This window comes from Pongo pygmaeus, chromosome 12 (genome assembly GCF_028885625.2).
Source record: "Pongo pygmaeus isolate AG05252 chromosome 12, NHGRI_mPonPyg2-v2.0_pri, whole genome shotgun sequence".
Taxonomy (NCBI): Eukaryota; Metazoa; Chordata; class Mammalia; order Primates; family Hominidae; genus Pongo; species Pongo pygmaeus.
Window position 1 is genome coordinate 105,312,595 of NC_072385.2, and position 25,462 is coordinate 105,338,056.

At 48.9% G+C, this 25,462-nt stretch overlaps 1 protein-coding gene across 1 annotated transcript in view; it reads right to left on the reverse strand.

Annotated features, from left to right (window-relative positions):
• The window catches only part of PLB1 (phospholipase B1), a 119,144-nt gene that overhangs the window by 17,746 nt on the left and 75,936 nt on the right, over nucleotides 1-25,462 (reverse strand). Inside the window, exons 33-47 of the mRNA XM_054476049.2 lie at nucleotides 25,126-25,177; nucleotides 24,660-24,740; nucleotides 24,026-24,091; nucleotides 23,071-23,171; nucleotides 21,945-22,026; nucleotides 21,230-21,334; nucleotides 20,041-20,136; nucleotides 19,422-19,493; nucleotides 11,857-11,922; nucleotides 8,157-8,217; nucleotides 7,547-7,605; nucleotides 5,597-5,664; nucleotides 5,273-5,316; nucleotides 4,943-5,042; nucleotides 812-863 (exon numbers count right to left, since the gene is read on the reverse strand). Of these exons, the coding sequence (XP_054332024.1) occupies nucleotides 812-863; nucleotides 4,943-5,042; nucleotides 5,273-5,316; nucleotides 5,597-5,664; nucleotides 7,547-7,605; nucleotides 8,157-8,217; nucleotides 11,857-11,922; nucleotides 19,422-19,493; nucleotides 20,041-20,136; nucleotides 21,230-21,334; nucleotides 21,945-22,026; nucleotides 23,071-23,171; nucleotides 24,026-24,091; nucleotides 24,660-24,740; nucleotides 25,126-25,177 (1,105 nt within the window). The remainder of the gene's footprint in view (nucleotides 1-811; nucleotides 864-4,942; nucleotides 5,043-5,272; nucleotides 5,317-5,596; nucleotides 5,665-7,546; nucleotides 7,606-8,156; nucleotides 8,218-11,856; nucleotides 11,923-19,421; nucleotides 19,494-20,040; nucleotides 20,137-21,229; nucleotides 21,335-21,944; nucleotides 22,027-23,070; nucleotides 23,172-24,025; nucleotides 24,092-24,659; nucleotides 24,741-25,125; nucleotides 25,178-25,462) is intronic.

Here is a 25,462-nt window from a genome sequence, read left to right on the forward strand (position 1 = left end):
TTTTTTTCGGCGGTGGGGGGTGGAGAGGGGCGGGGTTCTGCTTACACAAGGGAGGGCTATTTTCCCCTTGAAATCTTAAGAAAGTTGTATACCTGGAGAAGTAGAATGTGGATGTGTCCCACATATCCTTGGCCCATTAAATGCCGAGGGGATTACCACATCCCCCCAAATGAAGGCCTTCCAGGGAGCTGCGGGCAAAGGATGCAGCTAGAAGCAAAGGCCCTGAGTTGCCCCTGGGATGAGTTCTTAGAGTCGGGGAAAGGAGACTGGAGGAAGAGCCCAGTGTGGACTGAGAAGCGGGGCTGGGGCTGGGAGGCCCTCTAAGGAGTTGGCTTTCCACTTGGCCATAATAGGAATCCCACCGGGAGCTGAATTCCTAGGCATAAACACTGAACAGCAAAAAAAAAAAAGTGCTAGTGAGAGGTTTCAGAGGGCAGGGTGAGGGGAAGGAGGCAGAACTGGATTGGAATGAGAAGCCTATTTTTAGAACCTTGCATTTACATAATAGGGCTCTGGGAAGCCACCTCTTGGTTAAAGCAGGAAGCTGTCAGAGGCCAAGGCCACCACCTCAGCCAACTCACTGTTCCACCTTGCCCTCCCGCAGCCGGCCCTGGGGTGAGGGGTGCCAGAGCCTGCGTCTAGGAGTGTGGCCAGAGCAGGCGCCTCCTTGGTAAGGTCTGCTTCTGCGGGGATCTTTTGGCCAGCCCAGAGCAGGAAGTGCTGTGGTGAGAGGGACCCTTATGGGGCTGTCCCCTCCCCAGCCAGCAGGAGATGGGCACCTTTCAGGGGTGGCCTGGGGGCCTGTACTCACGGGGCTGTTTTTCATTCGCTCTACCAGGTCCCGGGCCTGGGCTGGCATGTCCCTAGGTAGGGGGTGGAGAGAGGGCCGTTAGTGCTGGCTCAGGGTCAAGGACTCAAGACATGGGATTCTGGCCTAGGAAGAGAGGTGTTTCAAGAAGAATGATGTTACCTGTACAAAGCTCATTCCATTCTCAAGAAATCTCAGCTTAGTGACAATCACAGGGCTGCCATGGACCCTGGAGCCACATTGATCTAGCCCCTGCCACCCAATAGTCTCATCGGCCACTCGGGTTGGGATCCTGTCAATCCTCCCCTCAGGGAATTCCCCTTATATTTCCTCAAGCTCTTTCTTTGTCAGCCAAATCTGTTCATTTCTTCTTCAGTTGCCTGTTTTAAAAATAACCTTTTGTATATTTGAGAAAAGTCACAGCTCTCAATTATCCCTCAGTTTTCTCCTTTCCAGGCTTAATGACTCCTCTAACCTTTACTTCTAAGCCTTGCTCTCTGCTCCTGTAATCCTTTTGTTTTTCTTTTCTGTGGTTACTTAGATTTCCGCACCATTCCCCATCTCCTCACTTTTTTTTTTCCTCCCTCTCCAATAAACCAGGATGGACAGGATTAGTTCTCCCTTCATCCCCTGATGTCTGCCATAAATAAAACAATGCCATTTGGTGTTCTGGATGAGCGATATGAATGCCAATGGAACACTACTCAGCCATAAAAAGGGATGAACTATTGGTATACCCAATAACATGGATGCATCGCAAAATCATTTTGCTAAATAAGTCAGATAAAAAGTACATACTCTTTGATCCCATTTATATAAAATTTTTTAAAATGCAAACTAATCTATTGTGATGGAAAGAAGGTTAGTGGTTGCCTGGGGTGTGAGGTAGGGACAGGAAGGAGCAGGAGGGAGAGAGAGATTACCAAGGGGCCTGAGAAAACTCCTGTGGGTGATGGACACGTTTTTCATCTTGATTGTGGTGATGATTTCACAGGTACAAAAATTGTATCCTTTTCGAGACAGGGTCTTGCTCTGTTGCCCAGGCTGGAGTGTAGTGGTGTGATCATGGCTCACTGCAGCCTCAACGCCTCTGAGCTCAAGTGATCCTCCCATCTCAGCCTTCCGAGTAGCTGGGACTACAGGTACATGCCACTATGCCCGGCTAATTTTTTGTATTTTTGGTAGAGACAGGGTTTCACCATGTTGCTCAGGCTGGTCTCCAACTCCTGGGCAATCCGCCTACCTTGGCCTCCCAAAGTGCTGGGATTAGACGCGTGAGCCACCACACCCAGCCAGATTGTATCCTTTTAACATGTGATGTTTATTGCATGTCATTTATACCTCAATAAAGCTGTGTTTAAAGAAATGTCTGTGAGAAGTTAGGTCAGCAAAGGGGATATAGGCAATGAAAGCGTCCATGGAAGAAGCCATAAAAGCAGCAACCAGTGCGAGCTGGCCACTGAAAATCTTTGGGTGTCCACGGTAAGCTAGGTATGTGGCCAAACACACATGGTACCATCCCTACCCTTGTTTCTCATTAAGGAGAATTTACAGATCTAGGATTGTATTCCATACATTATTGCTATTGATGAGTATACCAGAAAGCTATAAAGAAAGACTTTTCTGGTCAAAGGTGACCACAGAAGTGCCTTTAACCTTTTAACAGGTTCAAGATGTGAGTAAGAGAATCCATGGGCAATAAGCCCTCGTGGGTAGGAGGGGAAGTTACAAATGCCGCTTCTTCCCCTCTTCCTAGCCATCTTCTTCCCATCCTTCAGGCCCAGACCAAGTCCTGCTTTCCCTTGAGCCTCCCCTCTGGGCTCACTGATCCACACATCTTGCATTTCCTTTTTTACCCCAGGGACCAGTGGTTCTACTTTCAGCTCTGCTACCGACTTGCTGTGTGAGCTTGTACAAATTGCTGAATCTTGCTAGAATTGACTTTTTCCATCTTTTAAAGGAAGAGGTTGGACTGGATGATTTCAGGGGTCCCTTCTGGGTCTGCATCTGTCTTTAAACAGTGCAGTTCATACTGTGTGCTCTCCTGTTCTCTTAATTGCACTCCATGATGAAGCACCGCATTGTTGCCATACCCAGCATTGTCTTTTTCGGGAAGTTATTTCCCATTTGTTTAGCCTCCTTACCTAGAGTGCAAGCTCTTTGTGGGCAGGGAGTTCATCTTTTGATTCCTTTGTGTCTTTATTTTTAATTATTATTATTTTTGGAGATGGAGATTCATTCTTGTCATCCAGGCTGGAGTGCAATGGCACGATCTTGGCTCACTGCAGCCTCCACTTCCTGGGTTTAAGTGATTCTCCTGCCTTAGCCTCCCGAGTAGCTGGGATTACAGGCATGTACCATCATACCCAACTAATTTTTGATTTTAGTGGAGACGGGGTTTCACCATGTTGGCCGAGCTGGTCTTGAACTCCTGACCTCAGGTGATCCACCCACCTTGGCCCTCAATGTGCTGGGATTACAGGTGTGAGCCACCATGCCTGGCCCTTTGTATCTTTTAGTAACCACCTTAGGGTTCAGTCTTTTGCAGGTGTTGAATGAATTCTTATTGATTGATGGAAGGAAAGTTAGACGAAAAAAACTTTGAAACTGAAGATCCATTATTAAATGGCAAACTTTTGGTACACTTGTACTGTACTGCTTTTTTGGTGGGTATTATGTGTGGTACTACATTCTTTTCATGGAATGTATCTCATTTAATTCTTATGACAGCCCTGATGAGTACTATTATTATCCCTATTTATTGCTGAAGAAACTAAGACTCAGAGATGCTAGGCAACTTGCCCAAGGTCACACAGCTAGCAAGTCTTGGAGCTGGAATGTAGACACGAATGATCTGACCCCACACCCTATGATATTAGGTGTTCTGCTATGGTGTGTATGTTTCTCTTTAGGTGAACTCATCTGTATCTATGCTAATAACAGAATAGAAATAAAGGAAAGTTATAGAGCAATTATCCAACCTTCCTTTCTTAAGTCAATGGATTACTTTCCTTTCCCCTAACATTGGACATCAGAGATACCCACAAGGAGCCACATGTTCTCAACTACTTCCCTGGCCACTGACTTCATCTGGCAGAGGGGCTGAGCAGTGGTAAAATAGAAAAGGCAATAAGAGAAGTGAAGTGAGAAAGGAAGAAGGGGCTTGATTGTCAACAGAGTGAGAAATCAACCCCTGGAAAATGAAGCCTGTACTGTACAAGAACAATAAAATGATGATAATAACAATGATGATAGCAATCATAATAACAGTAATTAGATGTTGCTATAATGACCTCATGAAGCCCAATTTTTGCGGAAAAATAAGTTCTTCCTGCTCGTGACGTTGAGGAACTGACATCGCTTCCTGTGGCTTAGAGACTCAGAGCATGGGGCCCACGTTACCACTTCTGAAAGGAACATTCCCTGTAAACAGAGTGAGTCAAGCCAGTGTCGTTTCCCTGGTGATCGGAGCATAGTGATCCTTCTACAAAGCATACACCCAGCACGCTCCATGCAGAAAATCAATGAGCCTGGTCAGGCATTTCAGCTTTAATTATCTGAGTTGTTGTCAACAACAGAAATCCCAGTGAAAACAAACAGCCACCATGCTGTTTTGGGGGCCCTGACATCTAACTCCCTAGTGTCAGAATATAGCTTTTTCAGAGCCAAAGACTGAAGTGAGGTGGGGAGAGAGAAAGGGCAGCTATCCCCCGGGTCATGCACTCAGTTCTCAGGTGCTGAGAGCCACCCTGCACGTTTGACCTGCTGGGCAGGAGGTGGAGCTGGAGCCAGCAGGGACAGCACCCAGCTCCAGGGCAGATGTGCGCCTCCTGCTGCCCTGGAGAGGCGGTAATAGCACAGTGGTCAGAGCAAAGGCTCCTGATTCAGGCACGTCTGATCCTGCCTCCTCTGATAACTTGCTGGATAATCTTGGTGGTTCTGGAAAGCGTATAAGCCTCAGTGCCCCTGTCCGAGGGTGTGAGGATCTCAGGAGATAATTCACATAGAAAGTCCTGCACAGCTGCTATTGCCCCTGGGACCAGGCTTCTGGACACCACCCTCCTTTCCTCCGGTTTCCCACCCTGATGTCTCAGCCTTGCCTTCCATTCGCCCTCCTGTACGGCATCTACTCACCTAGCTCTGGCCCCTTCCGCTGCCACATTTAGTCCTGCTGTCCCCTTCCAGGTGCTGGTAGAGAAGCCAAGGAGGTAAGGGTTGAACTTCTTCAGAATGTCTAGAGGAGGAGGAGGAGGAGAGCACAGGTGAGAGCCTGCAGGACCCTCACAGTAACTGAGATGAGCATGCACGGTGGGGACATGGGTGGGACACAGGAGTTCTGGGGCTTTTCAGGGCTGGCTGACTTCCCTTCTTGCAGATAACCTCCTCTTCCCCTCCTCCAGCAGGAAGGCCCTGGCCCCAGGGAGGATGGCCACAGTGATGGTGCCTCTCCCGGCTGCTACTTACTGGGCAGCGTGGTGTGAGTCTCCAAGTTCCCATCCCCTCCGATGCTGGGGAGGAGAAAGCATATTTGTTAAAATCACACCAACGTGCTGCTCCCTGTGTCAACATATGCATAAGTCAGAACCAGAACCGGGTTCTGGGCCCCTGGGCCGCTGGGGCATCTCTCCCATCACCCTCAGGGGTAACGCAAGCATCATCGAGTCTCCTGTCTCAGCGCTGGGCCCTGGGGACCCAACTGCATCCCTGAAGGGGTGACAGGGGAAACACACTACTCACACCTCTCTGAGAGAGCATCATCAATAGAGCACGCATCAAGAACATCCTCACCTCCAAGAGAGTCCCCTCCAAGATGTGGGTAGGTCACTGGAGTTGTTTGGTCGAGCTCCCACTGCTGTCTGTAAAAAGCAAAAAGCAAGTTCAGGGCTGGGCTGGGGTATAGGCTGAGGGCATTGGAAGAGACAGCCTCCTCTGGCCCTGGGGTAGCAGCTAGGACCTGGATTTGCCTTTTCTAAAAATAGTACCGGCTTTTCTCCAGGCCACCTTAAACTTGGAGTGGTCTCGATACATTCTTCTCCCCAGTTCTTTACCTACAACCAGTAACCAAGCCCTGTTGGTTCCTCCTTTCCACCCTCCCTAGTACCCGCCCCTTTCTTTTTGTCCCCTTTGCCGTGTTCCTAATTGAGACCCTCACTTCCTTGCCACTGGCAATACTCTGACCTCCTGCCTGAGCGAACTGACTCCAGTTTCTGTTACTCCTGCACATGCCTCTTTCTTCATGTTCCCCAACCCCAGCCCTGACCCTTCAATAAGTCTCCCTTACCTTCAAGATTAAAGCCAAATCGCATCAATCTTCTGAGGTCACCATAATCTGGTTTCTACTTTCCTTCCTCTTGTTTGCTGCCTCCTTCCCAGTCCACACAAATCTTCAGGGCTAAGCTAATTACCTGCCATTATTTTGGAAGCCTGAGGGCCTTGAGCTGGTCTACCCCATTACCACCCACTCCCGTCCCCTCCTAGAATGCTGAACTCCCTCCTTTCCAGCAGCTTACATTTCCAAATTCGTTCTCTAAGACCCTCATCAGTTCCTATCTCCTCTATAAAGCCTTCTCTAAATGCCCTGTCTTAAAAAAATTAAATAAATAAATAAATAAATAAAACCCTTGAAATGTACAAAAGTAACAGATGTGAAATGATACAAATATTTAAACAAATGAATAATCTACCCCTACCTTAAGAATCCTGCCCCTTGCCACAGATTCCACACTGCCTCCTCACCCACATGAAAATACCACCAGCGCTCATTAGTGGTGAACAGACTAGTATGTGCCTTTCCACATCTTTTTCCATGTTCATGCAAAAATGGAAACACATTCACACACATGTGGGGCTGGTGTTTGTTTCTACCGAAATAAATACCCTATTTTAAAAGTTCTACGTGGAGGGGAACAACGCACACGGGGGCCTATCAGACAGTGGAGGGTGGGAGGAGGGAGAGGATGAGGAAACATAACTCATGGGTACCAGGCTTAATACCTGGATGATTAAATAATCTGTGCAACAAACCCCGTGCCACAAGTTTACCTGTGTAACAAACCTGCACATGCACCCCGAACTTAGAAGTTAGAAAATAAAAATAAAACATCCAAGTCCTATATGTCATCTATGTGATTATGCATTTCTTTCTGTGTACGTTTCTTGTTTTTCTAGCCAGACAGGTTGCTGGGGGGCTATGACTGTGTTTCATACCTCATTTCCCTTAGAATTGCTAATAGAATGTTGGTGTACACAACAATGGCTAAGTAATTGGCGAACACAATTCACTTAGCAAGACTGTGCTATGTGTGAGGAACTGGGCTCCCTCTGCTCCAAAGCACATGTCCTTAAATGGACTAGGGAGCACGGTGCAGTGTGTGTGTAAGATCTGCCACTCTGATTCTGGGTAGATGGAGATGAGTCCCCAGATGAAGTCAGGCAGACTTGAATGAGTGCCATCACATACCAACAAAACGCCTGTGAACAGTGGGGAAGGCGGGGATTGCTTCTCCCTGGGGAGTTGAGGGGAGGCCTCATGGACAACGGGGCTTTGAGCAGAACTGGGAAGGTGGCGAGACAGGGCATTCTACATCTCCTGGCTGTGTTTCAGTGCCTGACGTGGGTAGGCCCTCAGTAACATGGGCTCAGCACTGAAAGCAGAGCCAATGCTGGGGAAGAAGGGATTCTGCACGGGGCCTGGCTGGACTCTGAGCTGCCCATCCTGGTTCACGGCTCACTACTTACAGTCAGAGAGTCACCCAGGGCGGCCACCACTTTGATGTCTGCTGGTCGGAGCTGGTGGACTAGGCAAGACAAGCAGAGAGGTGGTTGTGGGGGCTGGGAGTGTCTACCTCTCAAAGTACACATTTTACCAGAAGTCTATAACTCTGTCCCAGTGCTCCCCATTGTACTTATTTTCAGCTTAAGGCTTTAGCAGTTTTGCCCCTTCCATTCATTCAGACCAGCCAAGGCACTGAAGGGAATGGGTTTCATGGCTATCGTCCACCCTCAGAAGAGCCTGATTGACACTGGGGTGGTCCAGGAAAGTTCCAGCTGCAGGGTCATATAGCACAGGCAGGTAGAATCCCAATCCCTGACTCTACCTGCCTCACTGGGCAGGGAGGCCTAAGGGACTGCCACTGGGACTATAAGGAGACAAGAAGTAGCATTCAGTGGAGAGCTCTGTGCACCTCCACATGGAAGCCCAGCTGTGGCAGCAGGCAGGATCTAGGTCTGCACTGCATGGGAATTAGCAAGTCCTGCTTAAAGCTCCAGGGTATGTTTGCAGGGTCTCCCCCCAACCTGATATTCGGCAAGGCCCTTAATTCAAGGGGATGATGATGTTTTCACTCACCAGAGGTTGGAACGCTATTGGAAGCCTTCCACTCCGTACACAGGAAGTCACTGCCCCAGTTCTAAATCAACAGGAGAAAAGATTCAGTGCCCAACACTCATTGTGCAGGGAGATAAGCTTCAGACCAAGAAGAACCAGCTAAGGGATTTTTGATGGAGGCTAGAAATGACTCACCATACAGGACCATGTGAGGGAAAGAACTGTGAGTTATAGGTGGGCTAGGAGGGAAATTAGAGGGGGAGAAATGGGTGTGTCTAGCTACCCCTATGCACAACCCATAGTGCATGTCTCCACATGTGCACCCACACACAACCTTTCTTATCCCAACATATCTATGCTTTGAATGGAGCCAGTGGCTGCCCCAAAGCAGGGAAGAAAACCATGAAGTCCTATACAAGTGGGTCTCCCAAAGGAACACAGCATTTGGATGCCTACCATGAGATTACAGGTGTGTGTGTTTTATAAAATTAAGCTAATTGACACTAATTATAATGCTAGAACCTAGACAATAATTTAAATATTTTTAGAATAATAACAGAAAATATTTTAAAATTGTAAAGCTCCTGGTTTCTGCCTGTCTTTTCTGGATACCTGTATGTCTTTTTGCATATTTAACTTAACAGCCTTATTCCTTATATGTTTTTAAATTAATGTAAGCAACCCTGGATGCTTTTAGTCAATTTTCTTTGTCTCTAATACAGAGCATATTTTCCAGGTGCTGGGGGAAGGAGTGGGATGGGAAGCAGAGGGCACAGAAATGATTAGTACCAGAAATCTGGGGGATAATTGAGTATCTTCCCAAAGTCTCAAATATATGCATGCTGAGCACGGAGTAGGGCTTGACCAGCAGGTTGACTGATTGTCCAGGAGTCTGACTGCCAGATGCTATGAAAGCTTATCTCATCTGTTCAGTCAGATGATGAAGACAAGACTTGTTGAAATATTCCTATCATGAGGGTGCAAAAATGGAACTTCTTTTAAATCTTATTTGCTTAATCCAATGGAATTTAGCTTTTTTCCAAGGGATTGCTCAATTCATCATACTGATGGATTTCTTCTGTTTAAAGGTTTAATGAAATCAAGAACATGCTTATGTGCAGATGACAAACAGAGAAAATGCAACATAAAAAGTTATTCAGCCATCAGCACATGAGATATATCTCAGATAGTTGGTGAACCAGAGATAAGCATATTCCATGTAGATTAACAGACCCTGGTTGGAATTGAAACGTGCTCATCCGTCACAAGGGAAGAACCATGCACCACATCCAAAATCAGTGCATCCAAATCCCCTGAAGATCTTAAGCTGCAGATTCTGATTCAGCCGGTTTGGGGTGGTGCCCAGGACTCTGCATTTCTAAAAAACTCCCAGGTAAAGCCTCTTTGTGACTACTTTATTAGTTTTGCTTTTATTATTTTTAATTGACATGTAAGTGTACATATTTATGAGGCATAGTGTGATATTTTGATACATCTCTACAATGTGCAATGATCAAATCAGGGTAATTAGCATATCCCTCACTTCAAATATTTATCATTTCTTTGTATTGGGAACATTCAAAATCAGCTGTTTTAGCTATTTGAAAATATATGGTAAACTGTTAACTATACTCACCCTACTGTGCTATAGAACACTAGAAATTCTCCTTCCTATCTAGCTGTAATTTTCTGTTAATCAATCTCTGCTATCCCTACTCCCCAACCACCATCCACCCTTCCCAGCCTCTAATAACCACTATTTATACTCTACTTCTGTGAAGTCAACTTCTTAAGCTTCTGCATATGGTGAGAACATGTAGTATTTGTCTTTCTGTGCCTGACTTATTTCACTTAACGTAATGTCCTCTAGGCTCATCCACGTTACCTCAGATGACAGAATTTTGTTTCTGTGGTTACTTTGAGTAGAAAGCTGTTAAAACAAACACACGCCCTTCTAGCTCTGGGATTTTTAGCTCTTCCAGCAGCAAAAGCAAAGATGCATGAGACTGAAGAACCAAGAGGGCAGATCCAGACCGATTCGGCTCACCATTGTCTACCCAGCACTTAGTGCAGTGCCCACTCTACGTAGGCATCCAATAGGTAAGTGTTGAATAGATGAAGAAATGCCTGATTCACAAGATGCAGCTGACGTTTCAATTCTCAGGGAATTTGGTCACTGGTTCAATGAGGACAAGCCTCCACTGGGCTAACATGAGCCTGAGAAAATTCAGAGAGTCTGGACACAGCATAACCCGCAGCCAGCAATCTGGTATTGCTTGCACCCCAGAGCTTAGCATCCAATAGTTCTTAATAATTTCATATGGGTTAGTTTCTTCAGCTGGCTTATAAAATGTCTTTCCCCAATCACTCCTGCTGATGGCCAACCCCTTCTACACATAGCAGTCAGGGAGATCTTTGAAAGACGTGAACCAGATCATGTCACTCTCTCCTGAGACCGCCAATGGCTTCCCATCTTTCTCCACTTGAAATCCAATGTTTTTACTCAGTAATTCAGGCTTTGTGTGATCTGGCTCCTTGTCACTCCTGATCTCATTTCCCCCACTTTCCACCTCATTCTCGTGCCCCCAGCCACTCTGACCTTCTTTCTCTTCCCCAAATACACCCAACACAGCCCCACTTCTGAGCCTGTGTGGTCCATGGTCCTTCTGCCTGGGACTGTGTTCCTGGCTCCCTGTATAGCAAGTATCTCTTCATTATGCATGTCTCAGTTCAAATCTCACCTCAGGAAGGCCTGGCCTGCATGGTGCACCTGAATTTGCCTCCCTTGCCCCAGCCCCATCACCCTCCTCAGAGCTGTCATCACTATCTGAAATGACCATGCCTAGCCATGTATGTAAGACATCTTTCTCAGTAGATTGTAAGCTACGTGAGGGCCGGGATCCATCTGTCTGGTTAACACTTCTATCTTCCTGGAATAGTGTCTGGCACATAGTATGTGCTCAATAATTGTGAAATTCTACTGGGCTCTCACTTCCCTTGGTCCGGACCATGTTCGATACTTCTCTGCATGCCTTCTAGCCCCTAACATGAGACTGGATATAATATAGGTGTGAAACTGAAACTGCTGGTCGAACTCCATCCTGGTGACCAACAGACCTGATCCGGACCAGGCCTGACTGCCAGTCATGGTGTAGTCCGGGGTCCTCCAGGCCGTCTTTGCAGTGGCCGTCCTACGCTCACAGACATGGTTAATCCAATGGAATTAACCATGGGCTCTGAATTCTCAGCACTAGAATGATTGACTTGAACAAAACAAGGCCTAGGGGCCCACAGGAACATGAACATGAACATGCCTCCACTTCCTTTTGGGCCCCATCCCCGGAATTGTAGTTCCCTCCCACTCAGCCTCCACCTTCCAAGAAGTCAACGCCACATCACACCCGCTGCCTCTCCCTCTTGAGAGGCTGAGCTGCCTAAGCAAGTAATCATGTCTGTGAGCCCAGGATTGCCAAGGTCAACGAAAATCGATCCACAGGCACTTCCTCTGCTTGGGGGCTGACGTCAGGTAAGCAACTTGAGAACATGTTAGGGCAATCCTGGGGCTTCGTGGTCCGGGAGCCTTTTCTGTACATTCCAATTCCCAGTATGTAAGAAGTACATTTCTGCTTCAGTGAATACTCTGAAACCTGTACCACACCCGAGCCCCTGGCAGGTGGAAACGGTTTGTGTCTGAGAGAGGCAGATGTGAGTCAGAGGTTACCTCAATGGCTGGCTTGGTGGGGTACGTGTAGTTACTATTCCGAGGGGTTCTCAGGAAGGGCTCATTCTAAGAGAAAAGAAACCACATGGAGAGGTTTTCTGGCAGCATTGAAGTTTGCTTGAGGAGGAGAAAAACTAACAATCCTGCCCTGTAGATTTATTTAACATGATTCTTCTGCACTTATATAGAAAGAACTGTATAAACATAATTTCATTAATTCCCCCGGAGGGCTTTACATAACAGCTTTGGCAAGGGATGGACAACAAAAGGCGTGCAGAGGGTTTCATACCCATTGTAGTCTGGGGTCTGCGCTTTTGTGTTCCTCCTAGCAACTGAACAGCTCCCTAATCCTCAGACCTATCTATTTTCTTGGCTTTGTAATTTCTCTAGCAAGGGATTCATATTTCAGCATTTTTTTTAATCTTCCAAAAAGTGTTATGATTATCAACATATTTGAATATCTGTTATGTTTTTCTTTCTGCCTCCTTTGAACTATATGTCTTACCCTCTTTAGGTTGGGTTCCTGTATCTTGGTCATTTTTTTTTCTTGTAAAACATCCTCCTCATTCCCTACTTACCTGTTTCACAATCAGTTTTCACACAAGCCCAGTCAAGAATCCAAGTCCCCCCAGTTGCAGGTGAGGAGTTAATTAAAGAAGGAAGAAGGAAGCAGACAAAGGAGAAATGGGGAGAAAGCTAATGAGAAAATGTACACATGACAGCGAAGCAAGATCAAGTTGATAAGACAGAGATCAGGAAACAGCAACTGGGCCCAGGGCTGTGAACACTCTCACAAAATGTGCTCAGTGGAGTAGTAAGCCCATGGTCTGAAAATGTGAGAATAAAATGGGAACAAGAAGAAAAAACCAGGCTGGCACAGTGGCCCATGCCTGTATTCCCAGCGTTTTGGGAGGCCAGGGTAGGAGGACTGCTTGGGGCCAAGAGTTTAATACCAGCTTGGGAAGCATAGCAAGACCCCGTCTCTACAACAAATTAAAAAAATAAATTAGCTCAACATGGTGGCATGTGCCTGTAGTCCTAGCTACTCAAGAGGCTGAGGCAGAAGGATTGCTTGAACCCAGGAGTTTGTGGTTACAGTGAGCTATAATTGTGCCAGTGCACTCCAGCCTGGGCAACAGAGTGAGACTCTGTTTCAATAAAAAAAAAAAAATTAATCTGGGCTCAGTGGCTCACACCTGTAACCCCAGCACTTTGGAAGGCCAAGGGGGGTTGATCACATGAGGCCAGGAGTTCAAGACCAGCCTGTACAACATGGTGAAACCCTGTCTCTACTAAAAATACAAAAAAAAAAAAAATTATCCAGGTATAGTGGTACACATCTGTAATCCCAGCTACTTGAGAGGTTGAGGCATGAGAATTGTTTGAACCTGGGAGGCAGGGGTTGCAGTAAGATGAGATCGTGCCAGTGCACTCCAGTCTGGGTAATAGAGCAAGACTCTGTTTCAAAAAAAAAAAAAAAAAAAAAAAAACAGGGAAAACCAGGATGTTGGAAAAGTGATCTTGTCTCATACCTGACCACATGTACACAACCATGTTCTTGCCTGGCATTGTAGATGACCGACTTTGCAACCCCCAAATGTCCCACTTTATAGATGAGCAGCTGCTGAGCCCCAGAATGAGGAAGGGACTGGTTCCAGGTTAGGGAACAAGTGATGAATGCCGAACTGGGGCCAGAGCTGACCAGACAGGCCTCTTGCCTGGTTCTATTCCGCACACTGGAGGTCAGGCCAACAAAAACCCTGTTGGTCAGACAGCAGAAAAGGAAGAGAGGGACTCAGCAGCGACTGGGAGGACAGAGTCCACCCACACAGAGCTCTCAGCCCCTAGCTCAGATCCTGGTTCCCTGAGGCACCTGACAAGTCTCCCCTTTCCTCTGGTCTCAGCATTCCTGTCTGAAACAGGGGCTGGTAACCAATATCCTTTCTTTCTTTCTTTCTTTCTTTTTTGAGACAGAGTCTTGCTCTGTCGCCTAGGCTGGAGTGCAGTGGCGCGATCTCGGCTCACTGCAAGCTCTGCCTCCTGGGTTCACATCATTCTCCTGTCTCACCCTCCCAAGTAGCTGGGACTACAGGCACCCGCCACCACACCTGGCTATTTTTTTGGGTTTTTTTTGTATTTTTAGTAGAGACGGGGGTTTCGCCGTGTTAGCCAGGATGGTCTCGATCTCCTGACTTCGTGATCCGCCCGCCTCAGCCTCCCAAAGTGCTGGGATTACAGATGTGAACCACCGCGCCCAGCCCCTGACATCCTTTCAAGGAGAGGTACTCAGGGCCAAGTGGGAGAAGTGAGCCCTGGACCCTCTACAACAGCGTAAGACAGAAGAGGGCTGATGGTGGCAGGTCCATGTAGCTACTTGGGCTTGTCTCGGGTTAACAGTAAGCATTCCCTGAGCATTCACCAACAGAGAGGGCGATCTGGGAGCATTCTATAAATAAGTGACCCACGCTGGTTGAGCATCTGAAGCGTTAGAGAGCATTTCTAGGTGCCAGGATGAGGGGAGGAGAGAAAGAAACTCACAATTGGCTCAGGTAGGGAGACAGACTTGAGAAGCTGAGGCAGTGAAGCATCAGAGAATGGCGTGGCCAGTCAGTGCAGCACCTGCTGAGGAACTGAGGCAAGATTTGGAGATGGAGGGTCCTCAGAGACAAGACTCAGTGGCATTCTTCCTGCACTTCAAAGAAGCCCAGACTAGGCTTAGGGTCCAGGGGCTGGAGCCAGTCCTACCGTGACCAGCATGGGAGGCACTGAGGGAAGGACAAACCTGACCTTTTTGGAAGTGCTGCGAGTGCAACTGGACAATGTGTTTCATTGAATCTATTTGATCACAAGATCTACAGGTTGGGGAAAGGGAGGCAGAGCTAAAGGGCCAGAGGTCAAGGAGACACTAGAATGTGTTGCAGACTGAGGCCACGGCAAGAACAATTACAGCCCAGGGTTGTGGCAGACAGGCAGCCGGGGTGCCTCAGCGCTTTCTCCCCCACTTCCCCTTCTTTACTTTTTTTTCCCCCAACTTCTATGTTCTTGTCTAATGGGCTTTTATTGGGTTTTACTGGGCTTGTTTTTAGCTGGGTTTATTGACCATTCACCATTTGGTGCATGCATGAGTCAGAGTGGTTTAAAGGCCTGGAGCCAAGCAGATGACATGAAAGAGGGGTCGATTGAGCCTGACTGGCTCTTGAAAGCTAGGTTGGGAGCCCCCGTGAGTAGAAAGGGGGGGCCGACTGAATGGTAGAACAAGGAACCGGTCTAGTAGTTCCAGCCATGCAAAGACGGTGTGGGCTGCCTGGGGAGGCAGAGCCCAGACAGCCTCCTGATGTGAGTCAGCAACGTGAGTCAGTGGCTGTGGGACAAGGCCATCAATATTCTGGTTGCATTACCAGGTGTAGTTTCACGGGGAAGGAGGAGTGATTTTCTTCTCTGGTTGTGCTGGTTGGATCAAACCAGATGTACAGTCACCACCTTACAAGGGGCCACATTCCAAGGAGAAACACCCATATGAGGCAGGGGTTGGCAGCCATGTGTGCAATGAGTGGCTGGAACTGAGAAGACTCTCAGCTGGGTGGTGGCAGTCAGAGGCAGGAGGACATAATGGTATTTCACGGGATGTCCTATGAGGTTTTCTATCCCATTCCATTCAAAAAGTGCTAGTTCCAGCCGAGTGTGGTGGTTCACACCTGTAATCCCAGCACTTTGGGAGGCCAATGTGGGAAGATTGCTTGAGCTCAGGAGTTTGAGACCAGCCTGGGCAATAGAGTGAGACCCCATCACTATTAATTTAAAAAAAAAAAAGTGCTGGTTCTTTACCTACACTGATTTCAGGTGGTAAGAAAGTGTGAACATTTGGGGACAGAGAGCATTAGGACAAATACCTAATGCATGCACGGCTTAAAATCTAGATGACTGGTTGATAGGTACAGCAAACCACCATGGCACATGTATACCTTGTAACAAACCTGCACCTTCTGCACATGTATCCTGGCACTTAAAGTAAAATAAATAAATAAATAAATAAATAAATAAAGTGTGAACATTTAAGCAGAGGCCATAGGGTGTCTTGGGAGGGATGTGGTAGAAGAATTCCATTATTCTATGAGAGACTGCATCCACAGAAGTCTAAGGCCCTCCCCACTGAGAACCTAAGATTACATAAGTCTATTGTTTCACGGTGGGAAGGTGGGACTAGTTAGTTTTTAACGTACAAAGTGATGAGGATCTGAGCCCCTGCAGTGGCAGTGGGAATGGGAAGAGGGACAGGTGGGAAGAATCCTATTAGATTCTGGAGGACTGGTAAGAATCCGATTAGATAGGGTCCCTGACATTTCATGCCTGTAGAGCTTGAAAACCCCAATGACATTGACAGAAATAGAGAACTCCTAAGGAACAGAGAGTTTGGGAAGACAAAGAATTAGGTCCTATTTAGACATTCCTTGCTCAGAAAATTATTTTTTGAATGAATGTTAAGCTTGAGATGGTGGTGGGGTCATGGCAGGATTGGATTTAGAAGCTCTGAGCATCAAAAAGATAACAATGTCACTTATATGTAATTCAATATAGAAACACTGCTAAACAACAAACTAAGTTTAAGGGAATTTGATAAACTTCGGCTTTTTCTCATAAGAAAAGATAGGATACAATACATGAACTGATTTCAGCCCGCTTCCTGCTTGATCATACATTAATCTGCCTTTTGGGTAACCTTATACCAGATAGAGCATCCAAGGGGAAATGTATTTTAAAGGTCAGAAATAGAGGATTGGGGTTCGGGAAAGGAGAAATGAAGACACAGATTGAGAGACTGAGGAATCCAGCACAAAGAAATTTTACAGGAAATTCTGGAAATGGATGAGTCTCAGAGTGAGAGGATGTGGAGAGAGAGAAAAGAAAACAGAGGCCGGGCACAGCTGCTCACACTTGTAATCCCAGCTCTTTGGAAGGCCGAGGCTGGTGGATCACTTGAGTCCAGAGTTCAAAACCAGCCTGAGCAACATGGCAAGACCCCACCTCTACCAAAACAAATAAACCAAAATTAGCTGGGCATGGTGGTGCATGCCTGCAGTCCCAGCTACTCAGGAGGCTGAGGTGGGAGGATGGCTTGAGCCCAGGAGTTGAAGGCTGCAGACAGCTGTGATTGCGCCACTGCACTTCCAGCCTGGGAGACAGAGCAAGACTCTGTTTCAAAAAGCGAGTGAAAAAGGAAAGAAAATAGAATGGAGACATGAAAATTGGAGAATATCTACATTTTCAAGACTGGGGAAAGGGAGGAAGAGGGTCATTAAAGGCAAGCAAACAGAAGACCAGAAAAATCAAGGCAATTTAGTGTCCACAAACCCAGGAAGGAGTGAATTTCAAGGGGGAGGTGGTGACCTTTGACAAGGGCTTCAGAGAGGTCAAAAAGAACGAAAGCTAAAAAAAGGACCAGGCATTCAGCCAGCTGCCCTGGGGTTAGGAAAGGAGTGGGCAGAGAGCCCATTAGGCAGAGTATAGGCTCAGTCCACAGAATGGCTAGTCAAAAGTTGTCTGTAAAAAAATTTGTCCAACTTGAAAGTACAACAGAAATCCACGGTGTGCTGTTAAGTCACCCTACCTGGCACGCAGAATGTATGAGCAGTTAGACTGCGGATGGGAGGAGAAGGGAGGAGGCTGAGAAAGCTCATGCTCACAGCCATCTCGGCCTCCTGCCTCCCGCCCCCCACTGCGTCTTGCCTGTCGCCTGTTGCCTCTATGTTTAGACACATCTAGGACAAAAATACATGCTGCCTGGCCCCTGTCAGCTCACACTGAGATGCTGGTGGACTTTTATATCACTCCAAGGCACATGGGAGGGAGCAGATGGGACCCGAGGAATGCAGAATGCTCAGAACACAGTGAAGTTGGGCTGGCCAACAGATGGACCCTTTCAGAATGGGCTCCAAGGTTGCTTAGCAACAGCTTCACCCGGGCTGGGCTTCTACTGGTTCCACGAGGCTGGATATGCTCACCTCTGCAAATCAGTGCAGTGGCTCCATCGGGCTCTGTCTAGAAGGGAGGCACTGAGCCCACTCAGCTTAAGATGCTGCTGGGTGGGGCAGCCTCCTTTTGGGGGTCTCTGCCTGATCTGGGGTAGAGCCTGGAAGTGGTTGCCTCGAAGCCCAGGGTGACAGGGCTCTCCCTGACCCAGTGCTTAGGTTCCAACTCAGTACTCAATACATGTTTGAGCAAAGGATGGCTGCTTTGTTATGTAATGGAAGGGGAGTAGACAGTTTGGAAAGGGCCCTCCATGGCTGATATTCAGTATGGCTATAGGGTTGGTAAAATATTGAAATATCTACAGTATGGCTTATTGTGGGTATTTTCTGAGTCCACAAATGCCCCCACTATCCACGTTCCCTGGCTTCTCCCCTAGAAACTGCAGGCATCCTTAGGAAAGCAGTTAAAGAGTTTACACTTGGCACAGTAGGGGCCTCTAAGGTTTTGCTCCAGGCCTTTGGCCAGCATCTGACCATCTGGACTGGAGGCACCTGTGTTGCACTAGCTGTTGCAGAATCTGACAGTCTCCTTAGCTCCAAGCACAAGACCCAGCAACTGAGCCCTCTGCTACGACTATCTTCACTTTCCATCCCTTCTTCCTGCCACTCTTGCTCTCCTGATGGGGGTGATGGCACACAAGACTGAGCCTGAGCCCAGACTGGGGTGGGGCAGGCAGCAGACAGGGAGCAGGCATGTGAACAGGGGCGCCCACTCTCTCAGGATTCCCAGCAGACACATGGGGGAGCTGCAGGTCCATTCCCCAGCAGGGAGCGTGGGAGAGGGTGGTGTGGCCGACCTAGGAGGGAAACCCAGCCTCCCAGATTGGGTCAGGCCTTCTTGCTTTTATTGCTGCTGAGGGCTTTCTGGCCTTGGCCTTATTTGGTTAAAAAGCCATAAGACAGGGCTTAGAAACAGGAGCTGAAGACAATGAGAACCTGCCCCCACCCCAGGCCTGAAGTCAAGCTTAACAACCACTTACGGATTCCTCCTTAAAAGGAGCCTGGAGCTGCTGTGTCCTTGTAGGCCCATCCTCGTCCCTCCTCCATACAGCTCTGGGCTCTGCCCTTTGCTGCTGTCCTCTGTGATCCTTTCCTTGTGGAATCTCCCCAATCCAGGCTCTCCTGTCTCCAACCACAGCTCCTGAGCCTGCCTGGCTCCTGCCTCGGCTGTCTAACCTGCAGTCAGACTTTTTCATCTGCCCCAAACACCACTGCTAAAAGAAGCCTTCCTGCCATTTTCCTGGCATCCTGATTTCCTCTCTCAGGAGCCCACTTTTCTCACCAGGATCCTCTCCCTGTGCTGGGGCCCAGGCCTCCTCTCCCTGCTGCATCTCCCATTCCCAATGGCAGCTGCACTCTTGTCTCCCCTCTCACCTCCCCTGTCCATTCTCATGGACTCCCCTCCATCCTCCAAATCTCTCAGGCCTCAGTAAGGGGGCGAGATGGGTACTGAGGAAGCTGTGGTGGAGGACGAAGTGGGTAGGGCGAGCTGTGTGCCCTGGTTTGTGGAGAGGAGCCAGGCAGGTCCTCCCCTATTACCTGAGTGGGACAGGTGATGGGCATCTCTGCTCTCAGGTCCAGGGTCTCTGTTTTGCTTCCAAGTGGTTCAAGCTGATCAGGGAAGAAAAGAGAGACACGGGTGTAGTAGTTTGTTTCATTGGAAGTGAACATTCCCTGGCAGAATCCTGCAGTGGGGAAAGCTCAGAACTCGATTTCAGGGGGCTTGGCTCCCACTTCTGGCTCTGCTTGTTGCCAGCCGTGGGGTTTTGGGCCAGTCGCTTTGCTTCTCTGGGAGTAGCTTCCTTGGAGACTCGTCATGCTTCTCTAGCAGGGATATGCAGAGCCTTAAATGAGATAACATGGCTTAAACTGCCTAACATGGTGGCTGGCACATAGGGAAAGTTGAATGAATGTGGGGTTTTTGGCTTGCATTTCTGTAGAGAGGTCCCTCCTCAGAGTTCAAAGCTCTGAGGAGAGGGTGCAGTCGAGCTCAGGCTGAGCCGACTCTTAAGGACTCCACATTTCCAACTGCATAGATGTTTACAGATGTGCCAGCCACTGCCCCCTCAGCCTCACTTGCAAGGCTCCATTCTATAGGGGCTGGTGCTCTGCCCTAGACTAGAACCCCAGAGAACAAGGGACACCCCACTTATTTTACCATATTGGTCCAAAGGGCTCTGGCCAGCTGGGAGTGGAATTTCTGATTTGGGTGGATGCAGTCTGGGGCGAAGAAGGACGTATCTGGGAGCCCATCCTGAAAGAGACCAATATACCCCCTCAAGATCCTATTGGTTCAGAGGGAGCCACCACCAGCGGACCTGGCCCCTGGGACCGTCCACTCAACACCTTCCTTCCCCTGGAGTGCTCCAGGTCACCAGCCCCCACAGGGCCCACTCACCTTGAGAGATCAGAGCGATCCCACAAAGAATAGTTTTGGGTGACCCCAACCCCCAACCTTCCTTTTGGACCCTACAAGTGCCCCTTATTCAATTAGAAAAGTGTCGTATTTATTTTTGGGCATATTCATGTAATGCCCAAGGCCACGCCATGGATGACGGAGTGGGATCCTGGTCCCACGGAGAGTCTTAGCCAGCCAGCTGGGAAAAGCTACTTCCCAGCTTTTGGTCTGCTGGTCCTGGCGGTTTTGGTGGGGAGAATGGAACAAAGCCTTGGGGAAGGCCTGGGTAGCTGGGTCCCCTGACTCCAGCCTCTTCATTTGGAGGTGCTGGGGGTGCATGGAGCTGCTCTCCTTCCTGCTTCCCTCCGGTTAGGCGAGGCTCTTGGGATGGCAGCCCAGGGGGACAGACCTCATTCCTCACCTGGTCCACTCACAGATCTCTTCTGTTCAGAGTGGAAGTGCCAGGCAAAGGGCATGGCCTGGGTGGAAACACAGAACCCCCAGAATGCTCCCTTACAACCGCAGTGTTGCACACGAGAGACACCACGTGCGTGGCAGAAAGCTAGTCATCTGGAGCTGGCTGTGTTCATGTTGGCCTCCCTGTCCCTTATTTCCTAAATGATCTTAGGAAGGACGCTTCACATCTCTGCACCTGTGTTCCATGCGGATGATCACACTCATTTCCAAAGGCAGATGTGACAGTTTTATCTTGGGAAGCACAGTGCCTGGCACTAGTAGGTGCTCAACACAATGGAGGCTGTTACAGGGGTCATGGGAGCCTCGCACATACGGATGCAGCTCAGGCGTTCAGGGAGCCTGCACCTGCCAGCACAGTGTCTGGAGAGCTGTGTCTTTCCCATTTTATGCACATGCTCATGGAAGCAACTGGCATTTCTGCCTTGAATTTCTTCCTCTAAAAGAGCACCATGGGTGAGGGCAGGGGACATACCGCCAGGACAGGGAGCTGGATGTTCTGGAAGAAGGGCTGCAGCACCACAGAGAAGTCCTCCCGCGTGTCATAGCGGCCTGACTCCACCAGCTCGCGCATGCTGCTCTGGGGACACAGGCACAGGGTCTTCAGCACAGGCTCTGGGTGGGCCCAGGACCCAGTGAGGCAAGAGCAGGGGTGGTGGGCAGCCCATCTCCCTGGATGGAGGGGCCGACTCAGCCTTTCCCGTGAGAACACAAACGCACCTGATGGCAAGTCCCTTTCCAGAGAATTTGGAAACTGGTTGGGTCACCTTTTTGTTTTAATTGTAAGTAGACTACTCTCTCTGAAGGGCTAGGCAGGAAGTCCCAAAAGGGATAAAAACCTGGGAAGAACCTCCAGAGGCTCAGCAACTGCCTTTGGAGTGGGAGTGTGTGGGAGGGAAAGGTGGTCTCATGAGGCATCCAGGGCTACGGGCCAGGAGTTGGGGTTAAGCCCTCAAGGGTAGCCGGGCCATGAGGGCTTTTCCACCTGGATCCTACTGGGATGATTCCAACCAGAGCACCTGAGACACCACAGTCACGTGAGACAGACGAAGGGACCCAGGCTGCTCCCTGTCTCCCTGCAAGCCCTGACCAGCTCTTCCTTCCCTGCGTGCCTCCTCTAGGGGCTCTGGGCTGTGTGTTAGAGTGAACGTAGGGCAGAGGACACAGGATGGTGCCCTTCTTGGTCTTACCTGGTAGGCTCGGCTGAAGGCCTCCAGCCTGGCTAGCTCTTGGGAGTTCTCCCGCAGGGTCAGAACGCAGTTACACAAAACGCTGCACAAAGAGGGGGAGGCAGGAGACCCCAGAGCTCAGGCTTCCATCAGGGGCTGGTTCTGATTGCCCAGGTTCAGGGGAGGGGTGGAGAGGCTCCCTCCCGCCCTGGTTTAGGAGCACTCAAGCCTTGAGGCTCTGGCGCACACGCTCAGGGGCAGGCTTCAGGCCCGGCAGGGGCACTGGAGAAAGACCAAGGGAGGGAGCCGGTGTGGGAATGAGCACCCTCTCATACCAACAGAGCACACGTGTTGGACTGCAGGTGCTGGGCCTGCAACCGACTATTCAGCTGAGAAAATGAATTAGGGCAGTGAAAATTTAGTGTTTAATTAAAAAGAAAATGCATCCTCTGGTATTGGAGCTGATATTTTGAGGCCTCTGATGCTATGCCTTAGACCTCTCCTTCTTTTACATGAGTGCCCTACTGTGTCCCCTTTGGTGTCATCATGAATTATTTCACACCCATCACATCTACTTAAAAGAGAGGTTTCTAAAGCACGTGAAACAATGCCTGGTACACAGGAAATTCTGTAAGATTTGCTGAGTAAATAGATGTGTAAGATATAAAGAACAATAAAACACACACCCATGTACTTATGGCCCAGTTTAAGAAACAAAACATTCCCAGTTTGAAGCTCCCTGTGTCCCTCCTAATTCTCTTATTCCCCTGAAGGTAACTGAGTTGCTAGTACCTTTTCCTTGCTTTCTGTTACAGTTTGACCACATATGTTTACATCCCTAACCACTGCCCATGTTCACAGTCTAGGCTATCCTGTCTCTCAAACACAAGCCTCTGTCCCAACTTCGATCCCTCCCCTCTGTGGCTGCCTGGTATCATAGAAGTTCCTGCCAGGCACCTTGAAGTTGGGTAACAGGGGAGTCATGGCTCCAGCCTCCGGAAGGGGACATTCTGGCAGAAGTCCTCCTTTACAGACTTGGACACATGGATAGACCAAGTCACAAAGACCCTGAGGCATCGCCGCTGCATGTGGGCCAGACCAGGAGGTGAGGGCATCTCCAGTGTGGGGACAGCCAGGACCTGCCTACCTGGCCTGCTGCACTGGGCACTTGTCCGGGTTTCCCAGGAACACCTGCCGCATGACACTGGGGTTCAGGAAGTCCACGAGGTTGACCAGGACTCTGGGCACCTAAGGGAAAAGCTGCAGATGAGAGGGGGGCTCCGGGCGCTTCTTCCTGGGGCTGTCTCAGGGCCCCGAGGAATGGGTTCCTTTAGCAATCCAGCTTGGTCTTTCTGCAGTTGAGTTCTGGGGAGGAGTCTATACAGGGCTACCTCGTAGGGCCTTACAGGCCGTACATCACACAACTCCATGGGTGCCACCCAAAGGGGCTGCAGCGGCAATGGCACCTCCTGGATGGGACAATAAAGACTAAAAGATCATCTCTGTTTAGCCATCACGTAGTGAGCCCAGATACATTAGAATTACCTTCGGTGAGATAGGCGACCTGTTCCCTCCAGCCCAACCTGGCCTAACTCTGCTGAGTAGGCACGCGGACTCAACCCCCCAGGGGAGCATCTGGTGGTCAGACCGCCCTGTCTCAGGCAGCCAGGGCAGCTTGTCCTTGCCAGAAGATGGTGGTGGTGGAGGGGGAATGTGCTGCTGGGTGCAGGACCAGACAGGGGCTTGCTCTAGACACATCCTGTGGCTCAGAAGGCAGTGCCCAGCCTGCGGGCCACCTGGCTGCTACCACCAAAAAATGTCCCAGATAGTAGTGGGGAGACATTAGACAATTCCACCAAGGAGTGTCTCAGGTAGTGGTGGGGGAACAGCCTTCCCTTCTTCAGACCTGAGACCCTTCTGGGCTGATTCCATATAAAATAAGGTTCCCTTGGGGTTAGACCCCAACCTCTGAAAAGGGAAGGAGCCCATGCCCCTGGCTGTCTCCTTGAGAGAAGGGGGTTCTTCTCCCATTCTTTCCCCCCATCCACCTTCACCCTCACCATGCTTGAGCTGTTACCAGCTTGTGGAAGCCCCTCACCCACCTCTCCATGCAGGACGTCCAAGGCATTGCGGAGATGGTCAACAAAGTTGGCTGCAGAATACAGATTCTAGAAAGAGACAGGAAGGAGGAAAAGGAGGAATTGGTTAGGGTGGGAGGGCAGTGGGGCAGTTCTCAACTTCCCTTCTGGCTCCAGCCCTGAGGACTTGTTCCCCCTCTAGCCTCCAGCTGTGGCCAGCTCACCATGTCAAAATCTGAGATGAACAGTTGACTACTTGCTGTTGTCAAAGATGGGCCAGTGGGAAGACTGGAACCTTCAGCCAGAGCTTTGGTTCAGGAGCAGAAAGTGGAGACTCCTCCTTCCAATTGCTTGCTACAGTTTCCTCTTTCTGAATTCTCAGGAGTTATGAGAGAGAGGAGTAGAAATACCATACATCTGCCACCTGCTACCTCACCACCTAGGACATGGAGATGGTGCCAAGAACCTGGAGGGTGGTGGGGTAAGAAGTGTGTGTGTGTGTGTGTGTGTGTGTGTGTGTTGTATGTGTATATGTGCAGAAATAGGTGTAGTTGGATAATTCTAGGATTGGTTTTAGGAACTGTTCTCAGGGAAGATCTCCAATGCCTACTGGGCAAAGTTAGGAACAACAAGTAGGCCTGGACCTGGCCCCATTTACCGAATCCGTGCAGTAGTCACATAAATCGCTGCCTCCAATCAGCACTGTGATGACCTTCCAGTCTTCATGGAAATTTACTCTCTATATGGAGGGAGGAAAATGCTTGATAATTTCCAACAAGGAAATGAAAATATCCCTGCCCTAGGAAATTCATTCAACCCTCTATAACATCCTTGCCCACTTGAAATAATGGAATCAGCATCTCTGAACTGAAGGAATTTTAGAGGTTTATTTATAGACTGCAAAATCTTAGCATCAAGAGGGATTTTCAGTGTCACTGTACCCAGCAGCAAAGCTCTACCCATTGACATAACCTCCTCCATAGGACCTCTGTCAGGGGGCTGTCCGACCACTGCTTGAATGCCTCTAATAACATGGGGCTCACTGCTTTTCAGGGCAGACCACTCCGTTTGGAGACAACTTTAGTGGGTTAGAAAATTTAGAAATAAAGGTAAATCTGACTCACATGATCATCTTTCATCTTCTGCACCAGAGTTTGGACTTGGCTTATAAGATCCCTGAGAAAAAGAGAAAACCCATCCTTCTGTTGAGGAACAGTGCCCATAGTTTTCCTCCTAGAGGGCCTGAACCAGAGGCTTCTACAGTATCATCCCCACTGCATGAGCTGGCAGAGATCCCGAGGCTCAGAGACCAGGAGCGACTTGCCTCTTCTGGAAAGTTATTACAACAGATAATCGTTTGAAAAGCCAATGATGTGTTTGTCCTACAGCTGTAGTCAAAGTACTGCCAATTATATCTGTTGCTCATGGTCTCCTTTCTGGGACTCCACATGCAAAAGGGCC